The sequence below is a fragment of the Macaca mulatta genome, chromosome 3, assembly GCF_049350105.2.
Source record: "Macaca mulatta isolate MMU2019108-1 chromosome 3, T2T-MMU8v2.0, whole genome shotgun sequence".
NCBI classification, from domain to species: domain Eukaryota; kingdom Metazoa; phylum Chordata; class Mammalia; order Primates; family Cercopithecidae; genus Macaca; species Macaca mulatta.
In genome coordinates, this window is record NC_133408.1 from 137,398,724 (window position 1) to 137,414,270 (window position 15,547).

A 15,547-nucleotide genomic window follows, 5' to 3' on the forward strand; every position below is an offset into this window, starting at 1 on the left:
ATCCAAAAATGCAGCTAAGTTGCAGTAACAAATGAACCAAAGTCCTGACTGCAGTTACAACATTTCACCCAGACATTGAATTCTAAACAGCAACTTTATAAATCTTATTTCTTAGTTTTCCAGAAATAACTCTTAACTGGGAATGTATCCACATCTGTAAGGATAAATGTTATCAGCTATTTTATCTGGATTTTAGAATAATCATTTTCATATAATCTCTTATAATCCAAACTTACTATGAAAAATATGAAAATCAAAATAAATTTTGAAAGTTTTTAAAAAATAGGAATAAGTACATAAAACAAGCATAGCCAAAATGTTGGAGCGCACAGCCTCTGGTCATTTTCCTTTTATTTTCCTGCATCGCCATCTGGTGGCCAAAATGTGAATAGTGTCTGATACCATAATTTCTGTTTGTACTTACTAACATGCAAAATTTTATTGTTTCTTATTTAAATTATTTAATATAGCTTATAAAATATAAATTTGTTATATATGTTATCCATCACAGTTAACTTGCGTAAATAATATTACTAATATTATTTTAATTAAAAAAATTCAAAGCAGTCAGGTCTGGATTTGAATTATTATTTTTGCTGATCGTTACATGACTTGAGCCAACAATTTTGCACCATTATTTATTTTGCATGCCAAAAATAGAGAAAACAAAACATTAAGACATGTTAAGTAATAAATATTGAACATTTTTTTCAAAAACTATAGTTATGTCCTGTTTTTGCTTATTAAAAATGCTTTAGGACTAAACAATGTACAAAGTACCCTAAAGAAAGCCTGCCTTTAAACATTTAGAATCCATGCATAGGAGAACAGTCTTTCTGAAGGGAAGGGATGCAAATTAAAAGACATATTGAGCGCTGGGTACGGTGACTTATGCCTGTAATTTCAGCTGCTTGGGAGGCCGAGGTGGGAGGATCACTTGAGGCCAGGAATTCGAAACCAGCTTGGGCAAAGTAGTAAGACCCTGTCTCATGTTTTAAAACTAAAAATAATTTTAAAAAGACAGATCAAGTGGGCAAAGAATAAGTGAGCTGCTTCTCTTTCACTGAAATTTCAAGTAGAAGATATGACCTTAAGAAGATCTTTTGTCTTTAATTCTTCATGTTTCTAGTTCTGAACTACTTGACTCCAGTAAACCATTCAAAGGAAGACTTGGGACTCCAAGAAGATGTGTTCCAGTTGCCATTTCCAGGCAAAGGGCACTTCCCAGTAACTTTCTGCTTCTTTGACTTTTAGTGTATATTAAGGCAATAGGAATATTTCATTGTTTGTATCCTGACATAATGTGATGACGAGCAGAGTCCCTCTTCTCAGAACTATTTCGTGGAATGATTTCTTATTCAGCAGAGGAAATTAGAGCAAAAATAGAGACTGCCTTTACAAAACCAAAAGCTTGGCTTATTTCATTTGAGATACTGATACTTTGTTTTGACTGGAAAGCATCTTTCAATTTGTGGATTTGTGTACTTGATGGTGATATTTAATAAGAAGGTTCTTTGGAAAATTGAAATGCATGGATCATAGTTTTATCAGAAACTGTTTCAAACACTAAACTAATGTTTGAGGGACACTTGTATCATCCTGTTAGTAAACTTTATTTCAAGCTCAGTACAGCTGAGGCAGTTTATCTGAATCTTACGAATTAGGAATCTGTTCTAATTTTAGTACTGAGAATCCTAATGCTTTTTACTTAAATAATTTTTAAAACAATACAGTTGCCATTTAACATCTACTGTATGTCAGACTCTATGTTAGATGTTCTGTATATCTTTATTTGACTTTTAATGTCTATTTGGACAGAATATTTGTCCTTTTGAATGTAGAAGTTTAACAACATATTGCAGAGCTAAGATGCAATTGATTTACTTATAAATCTATAGCTCGATTATTGATCAACATTTTACACTGGCTTCTAATTTTCTTAAAGCCCACAGCCAAAGAGTTTAAACATTTATCCATTCATTTAGTAAATATTTATAGCATGTCTATTACATGCCAAGCACAGAAGATGCAGTGGTGAAGTGGACATATTCTCTGGCAATCTGGGCTAATAATCCAATAGAGGGTCGATTTATCAAGCTAGGATACAGAGAAATATGAGATTATAACTGGTGCTCTGTAAAAAAGAGATAGATTTAGGAGAGCTTAGTACTGGGTAATTGAATCTAGTCAGGGAAGGTCATGAAAACTTTCATGAGGACCGAGTGAAGAAGGGAGAAAAAGTATTGTGGGCAGAGGAACAGTATATATGGTGGGAACAAGAGATGTGGAAGGGTAAAGGAAAGAATGCCCCAGTGCTGCAGTTGAAATACAAAGCCCTCCAGGATTTTTACCCCAGATGCCCATGTTAACACACGTGCCTTCCTATCTAAACAGGGTAACAGAAATTGTTCTCAGCAGTTCTAATGAGTGACCTACTTAGTTGAATTTTCTGGAATTGGAAAAGCAGTCAATGTAATGTTAGTTTGAATTTCTGACTCTGTCATGTTAAATACATACTTTTACAAGAAGTATTTTCTTAATAGATGAAAAATCAGAGCTCCTTCAATCTCTTTTCACTCACCATATACCATTTCAAGGTTTTGTAATATGTTTACTATTACACTTTCACTCTAAGGTTTTTAATACGTGGTTTTAAATTAGTATCTAGGCACATGTTATCAAAGACTGCCACTTCAGCCCATGAAAATTAACCTAATTTAAATTATATATAATATGATATAAGCTGATGAGTCTAAGATACCTGTGAAATATAGTCTTATCTGATTGTAAACTTTCAAATTTCTCATCACTTTCCTAGGAGAGTAAGATTTTGTATAGGGAGTTATACTTTGTAAGTTATTCCTTTCTGCACATTATTTGAGTTTTATTATGAGTGCAATTGTAGTAATTCTGTTATACACTACTGAATATGTATTTAATGAATTGAATTCACATTTAACCAGTTTGTGTTAAAGTGACTTAATGAGATGCTTCAGTTTTCTGTGTTAAAAGCAGGTCAAGGTCAACTGAAAGACTCTGAGCAATACATTATTCAGTGCCCAATTTCTGTATAATTTGTACCTTTATGATGATTCATGGTTTAAAAAACCAGTTAATAACATTTCCTGTAACCATTTCTAATAATTCTCTAAGGTCACTTTACTATTAATATATTGGCAAACTGTATTTTTACTTACCAATACAGGGGAATTCTAATATTTGTTTTGAAAATGGAATGAGATCACTTGGACTCGGGAAGGGGAACATCATACACCGGGGCCTATCATGTGGAGGGGGCAGGGGGGAGGGATTGCATTGGGAGTTATACCTGATGTAAATGACGAGTTGATGGGTGCTGACGAGTTGATGGGTGCAGCACAGCAACATGGCACAAGTATACATATGTAACAAACCTGCATGTTATGCACATGTACCCTAGAACTTAAAGTATAATAAAAAAAAAACTCACTGTTATACAAAAATTAAAAAGAAAAAGAAAAAGAGAATGGAACCTGTGGAATAAGGTTGTATCCAATAACCAAAGAATAGAAGAGTGATAAAAGAGGCAGTGGGACTGATCATTTGGACCTGAAGATACCCAGTTTTCAGTATTTGAATTTATAGAAAACGGTAAATAAATATACTGGAACTTTATTCTCACACTGGTGATATTCATGAAAGTCGTGTTCAAAATAAACGTGGAAAAGGGCTCACTATCTGTGCAGGATATTTTACCTCTTGTTTTATCTTCTCTCTAAGCCTTCCTTCTCCTCTCATTATCCTAATCACCTTGCCTCATTGTTAAAGGACACAAATGCCACAGACAGTAACGATCATCATCCAAATCCACGTACCACCTGACTGGGTCAGCTTCCACTCTTCTTTCCTAGAATAGTGAAGTTGATGTGCATTTTCCTAAAGGGCCATTCCTCTGTGTGTCACCTGGATCCATCTGTTCCTACCTTTCCACGAACTTTATTTTTTACCTCTCTTCTATTTCCTGCATCTCTTTCTTCTCCTCTCTTTGATACAAATCTTCTCATGCGCTAGTGACCCCTAACTTTAAAGTAGGCTTTTCTTGACCCCTGGTCTACCCTACAGATGACACCCTGTTTTCCTGCTCTGCATCCAGCCAAGGCACTTTGAGGATTTTCCTGTATTCAGATGCTTCTGCTGTCCATTGGTTCTGCCCTCCCCCTGCCCACCCAAGGCTGCCTACATAATGTGGATGAGTTCACTGGGCATTTTTTGTTTGTTTGTTTTTTCTGAGACAGAGTTTCGCTCCTGTTGCCCAGGCTGGAGTGCAATCTTGGCTCACCGCAACCTCTGCTTCCTGGGTTCAAGCGATTCTCCTCCCTCAGCCTCCCGAGTAGCTGGGATTACAGGCATGCACCACCATACCAGGCTAATTTTGTATTTTTAGTAGAGATGGGGTTTCTCCATGTTGATCAGGCTGGTCTCAAACTCCCAACCTCAGGTGATCCGCCTGCCTCAGCCTCTCAAAGTGCTGGGATTACTGGTGTGAGCCACTGTGCCCAGCTCTACTGGGCAGTTTTAAGTCCCCATCTTCTCTGTCTCCACACAATATCTTCCTTTTGGCACATTTTTCTCTCATCCAAAACAGTCTAATCTCCTGATTTTCCTCCTGTCTCCATGGAAACTTGCTCTTACTTAGTTTTCTCAGGTACTCCTATTCTACTCTACTTTTTATGTTTTGTTTTCATATGGCTTTAAACCATTTTTTTTCCTGAAGCCTTCTGTTTTTTCTTTTATAAATTATTTAACCAAGACTTATTTTGAGCCTCATGCTTTAAATGTTATCATTTCTTGACATGTACACTTGCATATCTCACATCTATTGAAATCTCACCCTAAGTTGCACTCTGTGCCTCTCTTCTCTATTCCTCAGTTATCCCTGAACCAGTCATCCCTCCAGTCCTCTATCCTTCCAGATGCCTGAGTCAGAGACCTGGCAGTTATTCAAGATACCGCTCTGTTATGCATCCTGCTAAATCCACCACCAAGTCCTATTTGATTCTTTCTCAGAAATATCTCCTGAATTCTTTCCTTTCTAACCATCTCCACAAATAACAAAACCACTATGTATTTTCAGCTAGGTTACTGCAAAGCCTTCTAATTACTCTCCCTCCTTTATATTGTGCTCATCTCAAGTCCATTTCCCACACAACAGCTAGGATGCGCTCTTAACATTCTAGATTCAGTTATTTTACATTTGGCTTAATATCTCCCAGTGACTTTCCATTTCATAGAAAATAAAATCATCTTCAACAATTCCATTGGACCTCACGTGATCTAGCCCTTGCCTCCGTCTCTGAACTCATTTTATGTCTTTTGTCCTCCTATGAGACCGAGCTAAACTCACTCTCCTTATGTTTTCTTAAAAAGGATTCTTTTGTTTCCATGTCAGGGCCTTTGCACATATTGTTCTATTTGCTTGGAATGTTCTTCCTTTGTGCTCTTCACTGGAACACTTCTCTGGAATCACAGGAAATGCCGTTGTTTAGGAGAATTTTCTTTCAAATGTTCACAGTCCAAATTAGAAATGCCTCTCCTGATATTGTCTTCTAGAGCATAATATTATATTGCTTTATAGAATTAATCATAATTTATTACACTATATTGAGAGGCAATACAGGATGAGTTTTTTCATAGATAAAATGGGGATAATAATGTTTATCTTAAGGAGCATTTGTAAAGATAATTTACATTTGTAGAATATATAGTAAATGCAGCACATAGTAGACACTATATAACTTTACATATTTATGGTATTTGTGTGTGTGTGCAAATAATTATTCCTGAAAGTGTAAAACTACTGGTCATGATTCTTGGTATATAATAGGCTGCTAGTAAATATTTGCTTAATAAACTGATGAATTGTGCAGTGCACCTTATAATTAGGTTCAGTGATCTTCAGAGAAAAAAAGATGAATTATATTTGCAAGAATATGTAATAAATTGTGGCCCACTCATTAAAAGAAGCATATGTTTTTGATCTGAAAGTATCTTTAACATTTTATCTGGCCAGTCCCTTTTTTCTGGCAAGTATGCTTTTTATTATTATTCCCATTTTGCAGATGTGACAGTCTAGGTGCCAAGAGCTAAAGAACTTCTACAGATTACAGAGTTAATAAATGATTGGATGACTCCACTCATCCTATTATCCTGGATTTTGTTGCAGCATTCCTATTGTTCTTTCTTTTTGGAAATATCAGAGAACGATGTGAATATTTTTTATGGGGCTGACGAAGTTAGTTTGATGGTCGTTCTTAAATTTTCCAACTTGGGCAGTTAACGTTGGAGTTGATGTTTTCTCTCCCACAGCCTCTCTGCTGTTCAGGGTCCCATCGCCTTGTCTCCATGGTTCCCCTGGCACTCTTTAATAACCTCTAAAGTGATGTTTCTAAAAGGCCATCAATTATTCTTGATTCAGATTGCTTTGCTCTGTTAGCCTCCATAGAAAAATAGTACCCTCAGATTTCAAAATGACTAAACATTGATTCATGTTTTCAGTGTATTACTTTTCCAACCAATCTTTCCTAATAAGAGGCAATGAAAATATTTAACATGTCCCCACAACCGGGGCAGGTATCCCATATCATTTCTGGATTCTGCGTATATTTCATTGCTTTGGATTATTTTTTCTACATGCTCATCAGATTTGAGACCTAGAAGGGATGTCATATAATTTAATTCTCAAATTTATAATCAGGGAAACCAGGCTTCGGGAATATAAGCAGCAGACTCAGCGTTCCAGTATGGGTTGGTAGCTCAGATGAAAATTGCCATTTGTTTCTTAATGCGCCTTTGTTACCAGCCTACTCACTTTTCCATTTGAAAGAGTAAGCAATGCAATACCGTTTAGGAGTATCAAACACAAATTCTATGAAAACTATATGATTGATTTTATTGTTCATTTATATATTTACTTTTTGATCTTTTGCAGTTTAACAGCAATGCTCAGGATGTAAGCTGTTTTCAGCACCTTGTCCAAGCAAATGTAAGAAATAAGAAAGTATTGAAAGATGCGGTGAATAATATCACAGCCAAAGGAATTACAGATTATAAGAAGGGCTTTAGTTTTGCTTTTGAACAGCTACTTAATGTAAGTATCATGCTATATCTTTTTTTTTTCTTGTTCAATTGTAGTATCTGAATTTCAATATTCTGATAGTTACTGTCTGGGATTAGATAGTACTGTTTTCCATTTATTTAAAAAGCAGATGTGTGCAGGCAGGAGAAACCTTTGAACTATTTTTATTTTTGAATTTAAAATTCAAAAGGTATCTAAAATGTAGATTTTTAAGTTTTTGATCTTTATTTTTTTCAATCTATGTTTTTAAAATTATGAGGAAATAGTTGAATTTAATTTTGAATAAACCCTTGAAACTTAATTGGCCTATATAGAATATCATTACTTTTTCTTATCTCAATCACTACAGTATTTATCTGTAACCTCACACTTTCAATCATCAAATGGTTACTGAGAACATTTTAGTTTTAAACATATCGTTTGGGTCTTTCAGTTGTTCCTAAATGTACAGAAAGTTCCAAATGGTAGACATTAAGATGAACAGAAATGCAACTCCTGGAGCAGGGCTTCTTTCTCAGTGAGGATTCCCCACAGTCCCTCATCAGCGTCTACAGTTACACTGTCAGATACTGGCTTATTGCCCCATGTTCTTTTTTTTTTTTTTTTTTTGAAATGGAGTTTCACTTTTGTCATCCAGGCTGGAGTACAGTGGCACGATCTCGGCTCACTGCAACCTCCGCCTCCTGGGTTCAAGTGATTTTCCTGCCTCAACCTCCCAAGTAGCTGGGATTACAGCCACCCGCCACCATGCCTAGCTAATTTTTTTTTTTTTTTAATTTTTAGTAGAGACAGGGTTTCACCATGTTGGCCAGACTGGTGTTGAACTTCTGACCCCAGGTGATCCACCCGCCTTGGCCTCCCAAAGTGCTGGGATTACAGGCATGAGCTACTGTACCTGGCCTTACAGTGTGTCTTATACTGTGGACTAGTGTTTTTAAATTACCTTGCCCTCTATTTCACTTTGAGTTACTTAAAAGAAGGGACCATTGTTCAATTATTTTATTTCTTACTAGGCAATATTATTATCATGTTTGAGAGTAGCAACCTTACTTCTCTGCACCTTGGTTTCCACATGTATGCATTAGAGGTTACTATAACATGTACCTCAGAGAACTGTGCATAAGATTGTCCATGGAACCTGGCATGTAGCAAACCACACACAGGTGTAGGTTGCTGGGTGGTATTGGAGTCATGGTCGTTATTGCTGTAATTACTAGCCCATGTCTGGTAAAAAGTCAGATCATAATGTCTGTTAATATTTGCTGAATCACTGAATGAACTATTACATTTGGTCTTTATGCAAATATGAGTTTGTTGTTCCTGAGTGAGTATTCTGAATAGTTTTTGAGATACCCAATTGGATGATTCATTTATTCATTCAGCCAATATTTATTGAATGCATCACCAATTCCTGTTATAGTGCTGGTGCTGGAATTATAGAAGTAAACAGGACCAGCTGCTCTCAGAAGGCCCAGCATAATGTGCTAAATCATCATCCATAGAACAGTGTGCAAGTGCCATTATAGGGTATTTAGCGTGTTCCCTGGGACAGCACAGAGAATGGGCTCAGCTCACTCAAAGGAGGTCAGAAAAGTGTGGCAATCCCGTGAAAATGAGATTTTGAGGAATGATTAGAATTTAGGTAGGTAGAAGAATGGAAAATTATTTCAGAAAAAGGATCACATTGTAGACAAAGCACACAAGTGTGACACAACATAGCACTGTAAAAAATTGCAAATGGCTGCCATAGTTAGGACATGAGCAATATAGGAACCTGATGGAAATGGAAAGGCCATGAGGTATCAGTTAAGGAAGTGTTTAGGGGGCAAAGGAAAACTTTAGAGTGTGGCCTTGGAGTGTTCTCAGTTAAGGAAGCTATTGTAGAGATCCTGGTGTGGGAATAGAAGTGAGGAGCTACTAAGGAGCATGGCATAGGAACTGATTAAGTGGTGTGGGCTGGGTTGCAGAGTGAGAGGGGCTTAGGTAACTACATTCTCTGAACTGAACTAGTAAATAGATGATTACACAGGAACCCACATAGAGGAAATGTGGGGTAGAAATAGCTCAGTTTCAGATATGATGAATTTTGAGGTCATGTTATTTAATAGACACCGTTAGACAAGTAAGAAGACAGAAAATCAGAGATGTGCAGCCCTGCTATTTTCAAGAGAAATAATGCGTGGCAAAATTCATATGTTTGTTAAATGTTGTATGTTCATTAATAAAAATTGAAAGCTCAAAACTATGAAATTGTAATGTAATTAACCATTAGATTAAGATGTATTCTTCCTCTAGTAAAGGAATATGCTTGTTTTTGATAAAAATTATTTTTTGCTTAGGTCAATAATTGAGTTTCCTTGATTTTGGCATTTTCATTATTCTTCTTAGTATTTTTTCCCCTCGCTTCATTGCCTTCTGTTTAGGTTTCAGTTGTGAAATGATCAGGAGTTTCAAGTGTAAAGTACAATTTCGGAGGCAGCCTCACTAGAGAGGCCACATTAACTTCCAGATTTATTAGTTGCTGACAAAATATGATTTAGCTCCTATTGGCCTCTCCTGCTGCCTTTATAACTGCTACAATTGTAATGATTTTAAAAATATGGTCCCAGTTGTTCCCTAAGTAAGTCTAATATGTTTTGCTTTCCATACATCTCATATATATATTGAAATTCTTTATATTAAAATAATTTGAAGCATATTTTGTTTTCTTTCAAACACTTCCAGTCATCTTATCTTATTGCTCAAATGCTTTTTTTTTTTTTGTCCTTGCAGCGTCCACCTTTAAGATCACTGAAGCAAGTATTAAATAGAATTAGACATATCAGTCCCAAAGTAAAACTTACATTTAGATTTGAATTAATCTTCAGGTACCATTTCATAAAATATTACCATATATGTGCATTTTTCAAAAACATTTATATTGAGTGCATATATGATAGATGCTGTGCTATATACTGGCACACAGAAATGCAGCAAAGTACCATATTAAAGTAAGTTATCAACTCTACTAATTGTAATTTTATTGAAATAATCTAGTTTTTTTGGCTTAATTTGTTCAAAGCCAGTTAATTGTTGGCGCTGTGTGATTCTTTAGATAATTGCAAATGCATTGAAAATTTGCTATTATGTACTTGGTTCCACCACAAGTCCTGAGAGGCTACTCCTAGGAAAAATCATGTTGTAGGCAAAACAGTTTCTTTATTTTCCCCATATTCCTTCTTTGGTGTATGCCCTAACATCAGTCTCTCTTGGGAAATGTTATTATAATTTTATTTCCTTAAATATACAAATAATCAGCAAGACCTAATGTGTTAATTTACATTGATATTTGCGTCCAATAACAGTACTTTCAGTACTTCAAAAAGAAAACCATTTCCTATGGTTTTGTTTAACATTTTTACAGGATAGTTCTTTAGGTACATATTATTTTGCCTATTTTACACATGCAGATAAAAAAGACAGATCACCAGAGAAACTAATTTTAGTTAAGAGATTTGAGGCACGTTTCACAAAAATATTTTGATGATAAAATATGCAACTTTTTGTGTAGTCAGATTTTCAGATAGATTACCTTCAAAGATAAGAGCCATGCTTGAAAGTGACAAATTATATTAGTTAATACTTGTGCTTCCACAATGCTTGATTAAAAGCTTTTACTGCCAGTGTTCTAATGGCTGAGTCAATGGAGTGAGATGACCTGAAACAGGATCTTTTCATTAATAAAGAAAAATGTTGTATATATTAATTTTCACAACAAGAAAGTGGGTTTTATAAAACCAACAAGAAAGTGGGTTTTATCTTCTTTGAAAAAATAAGGTAGAGCATGGACCTTCAATGACTTAGAACACTAAAGAAAAATTAATGAGTTTTTAAAAATATTAGTCATTTAAAAGCCAGGGTTGTGCCATGCTGTACAATATGGTAACAACAATCACAGGTGGCTAGCCAGCACTTGAAAGGTGGCTGATCTGAACTGATGTGTTGTATAATTATAAAATGCTTACTGAAGTTTGAATACTTATTATGGAAGAAAAAGCTGTATAACATCTCAATATTGATTAATGTTCAATATTCATATTGATTAATAATTTGGATGACTAGGTTAAAGAAAATATATTATTAGGATTAATGTTGAATATTTCTTATTACTCCCCTTAAGTAATTATTAGAAAATTTAAAGTTCTATATTAATCTCATGTTATATTTCTTTTGGACAGCACTGAACCTAGGGTTGACATTTTCAAAGAAGCTGAGCATTCATAAATTAGTGTGATCTTTTATTCTCAGCATTTAAAGCAAACACATTTCACAACAGTGGAAAAGTTAAGATAATAATTTTAGACCTCAGAGAAGTCCAGCTTTCTAAATTAATTGTTCATTTTAATGGCCCTTTGGTGCTAATCCATCATTCTCCCATATCTAACTCTTCTGGAGACCTTAAAGTGTAAGAAGATTTACCATGGACTTGAGTCTTTCAGGATTAGAATATGTGTGGTTGGTTGAGAGAGGATAGGAGGATATCGTGGGAATAGGTATCGGCCTTTACAAAGGAACAAAAGAGTACTGGATTTTAGGTGATCAGTTTTAGGATTTGTGATTTCAAACAGGTAAAGTGAATAAAGTAGAATGAATAAAGAGGGAAGAAAACACTTATTTGGAAGTGGACTGAAGATACACATTTTAAAATAATGTTATTTTTGGTTTATACTATAAAATTATATGGGCATAAAATTGACATAAGCATTTATTAAAAGCTCATTTTTTAAGAAACTACTGAGATTTTATTATGTGCTAGGTGGTCTTCTAGGGAGGGACAAAAAAGTCTGAGCAAAAAAGACAAAACTTCCTTCGCTTACGTAGCTTACATTCTGTTGGGGGACACCAACAATAAACAAACAAGAAAATAAAATATGTAAATAAAAGAAAGTAAAATGCTGTGAAGATACTATCTGGGAGGGAGACTGCAATTTAAAACATAGTTATGAAGAATCACCTCATGATAAAGTGGCATTTGATCAAAGGCTGAAGGAAGTGAGATAGACCTATGGTTATCTGGGTGGTGCGGGGAAGGCCTGATGAAGGGGGTGGGCCTGAACTGATCCAGGAACCAGTTCTTAGAATATATTTTGTGAGCAGATATTTCATTAATGACTTGCAACCTGCTCATGCACTTTCCATATAGCTTTATTTTCTCTTATATTGTGAATGATACGCGTATTGTTTTGTGTGGTTTTGTTTTTAACAGTATAATGTTTCCAGAGCAAACTGCAATAAGATTATTATGCTGTTCACGGATGGAGGAGAAGAGAGAGCCCAGGAGATATTTACCAAATACAATAAAGATAAAAAAGTGAGTGTAATTTTATAATATTTAAAATTTAATATTGATCTAGGTGGTTTTTAAAGAGATAGTGGGTAGTGGTAGTGAGGGGAGAATTTTTGGTTTAAAACTTGAATGTGCCAATTATTAAGCCATATGAATCATAGATTATAAACTAATGGGTGAATTAGAGAGCTGTTAAATATAATATTTGTATCATGTTCACAGGTAACTCATGCCTAATATTTTAATAAAATATATGTATGGGTCCTATTTTATTCTTATGCATAGATTGTAAATAAAATGTTATTAAAATAGAGAAATCCAAGGAATGGAAAAATAGGAAAAATTTAAACATTTAAAGTTTATTGGATAAAATTTATTATATTATTTCATTATTAAACATTGAAGTAATACTCAAATTTCCTAAATACTCAACAAATGTCTATTGTTTTGTAAATTTACAAAAAGGCAGTTTACAACAGTAAAAACTACATCCTCATTTGAAAACTGATTCCTTTCAAGAAAAGATGAAGACAAATCTTTTTTATAGGTATAATATATTAAAAGAAAGCATTTCATAAGCAAATGAAGACTGTGAAGATTAGGGTTTGTAGTTGGAATATATTTGAATGTATGTTTTACTATGAGGGAAGAGTATTACAGTGAGGGGGACCTCACTGAACCTGATACTGTGAAGGAATATCAGCTTCAATCAAACTCTTAACTATCTTCTCTAGCAGTCCTATCATCAGCTTATTTCAATTTTCTGACCAACACTCCATATTTTGTAAGAGTACTGTGATTCTCAACCTAAGTATTTCCTAAAATCTAATGATTCATTTAAAAAGTAATTAGAAATTATAAACTTTCTGGTGTTTCAACAATTTCTACAAAAAGTATACATTTATATATAAGAAGACCCTGCAGGGTAAAATGCCCATTCACTTTGCTTCTGATTGGAATTTTCACCATTTTGAAAGGTGTGGTTATTACTAGCTCTAATGGATTGTTTTATATGTGCTTGAGGAACACATATGGATTGGGTGTTCAAAAGCGAGACAAAAATGAATTAATATGTTCAGATGGTTTGGTGACAAAATATTATGAATAATGGGGAACAGTTTGATGAAATAATGAAACAGTTGGTTGAATTAGTGAAGAATTTACTGGTTTAAAGCCTCTTTTCTATGTATCGATCCTAAAAGTGTCCAATCTAAATATCATTATCTTGAAATATGGCTTCTCATTCCAGTCACCTTTTACAGGAGCTCAACTTTTTAAACAAAGGTTGTGTTTCATGACAGGATAAACCACATGTAAAAGTTTCATATCACATGTACTTTTATAAAACTAATAAATCAATTTATATTCAACTTCAACAGTCCTGCTGTTTGTCTGCTAACATATTGATGCTGTGTTTTAAGAACACACACTTTTTTCCTGAAAACATACCACCTTTATTAATGCCAAAGCGATTTTGAAAATTAAGTAGTTAGCATTCAGTTGTGATGTTTCATTTAGTTTTGTCTCTGTCTAACATAAAAATTAAGATATTCTTGGAACTGCATAGTATTTGTTTTTCTAACTTCAGAGCTATAACAAAGTTCTGTGATACACACAGTAATAGAAATATAAAAGCCTGCATACACACACACATATATCTGTCTCCACACTTATTTATATCTGTTTCAAATGGATATCCCCTCCAGGAACAAGGAATCATGTATATAACTTTGGCATGACCTCTCTTACATAAAGTGATATGAGTAAAAGCCAACAGAGGGTTGAGAAGTAAATGAGGAATGAGAAAGTAGGAATATAAATATAAGCTGTTTTTCTTTTTTAAATCATGGCAAATTTGCTAAGAAATAAAGGAGAAGAATACGTTAACTCAGGATCAAGTTGTGTGTGTACGCACACATGCATACAAACACACACACGCACACACACACACAGAGGCATACCTCAAAGATGCTGAGGGTTTGGTTCCAGATCACCACAACCACAACAGAGCGAATATTGCAATTAAGTGAGTCACACAGATTTTTTGTTTTCCCATGGTGTATAAAAGTTATGTTTACTAAATACTGTAGTCTCTTAATTGTGTGGTAGCACTTTATCTAAAAAAAAAAGTACATACCTTAATTAAAGAATACTCTATTTTTTAATTCACAAAATGTGTAACACCAACGATCATCTAAGCCTTCAGCAAGTATTTGTATTTTTGCTGGTGGAGGGTCTTGCCTTAATGTTGGTGACTGCTGACTGATCAAAGTTGTGGTTGCTGAGGGTTGGATGGCTGTGGCAATTTCTTAAAATAGGACAACAAGGAAGTTGGCTGCATTGACTGACTCTTCCTTTCACAAAATATTTCTCTGTAGTATGCAGTGCTATTTGATAGCATTTTACCCACGCACACCTTTTAAAAATTGAAGTCAATTTTCTCAAACCTGGCACTGCTTTATCAAATAAGTTCATCTAATATTCTATATCTTTGGGTCACTTGAACAATATTCACATCTTCACCAGGGGTAGACTCCATCTCAAGAAACCACTGTCTCTGCTCATGCATAAGAAGCAACTCCTCATTTGTTAAAGTTTTATCATGAGATTGTAGCAATTCAATCCCATCTTCAGTGTCCACTTCTAGTTCTCTTGCTGTTTTCACCACATCCACATCTGTTGTTATGTCCTCCACTGAAGGAAGGCTAGAACCCCTCAAAGCCATCCATGAGGGTTAAAATCAACTTCTTCCGAACTCCTGATAATGTTGATATTTTTGTCTTTTCCCATGAATCATGAATGTTTGTAATGGTATATAGAATTGTGGATCTTTCTAGAAGATTTTCAGTTCAGTTTTCCCCGATCAGTAAGAGGAATCACAATTTATAGCAGCAATAGTCTTACCAAATGTGTTTCTCAAATAATAAGACTTGAAAACCCCAATTAGTTCTTGATCCCAGTGCTACAAAATGGAAGTTGTGTTAGCAGGCATGAAAACACATTAATCTCCTTGTAAATCTCAATCAGAGCTCTTGGGCGACTACATGTATTGTCAGTGAGTAATAATATTTTCTTCTAACGGTAAGTTTCAATAGTGGGCTCAAAAT

At 34.7% G+C, this 15,547-nt stretch overlaps 1 protein-coding gene across 6 annotated transcripts in view; it reads left to right on the forward strand.

Moving 5' to 3' along the window:
* The window catches only part of CACNA2D1 (calcium voltage-gated channel auxiliary subunit alpha2delta 1), a 503,656-nt gene that overhangs the window by 404,667 nt on the left and 83,442 nt on the right, over nt 1-15,547 (forward strand). For all 6 annotated transcript variants that reach the window (XM_015134178.3, XM_015134179.3, XM_015134181.3 and 3 more), the window contains exons 11-12: nt 6,968-7,126; nt 12,360-12,464. In XM_015134178.3, coding sequence (XP_014989664.1) covers nt 6,968-7,126; nt 12,360-12,464 — 264 coding nt within the window. The remainder of the gene's footprint in view (nt 1-6,967; nt 7,127-12,359; nt 12,465-15,547) is intronic.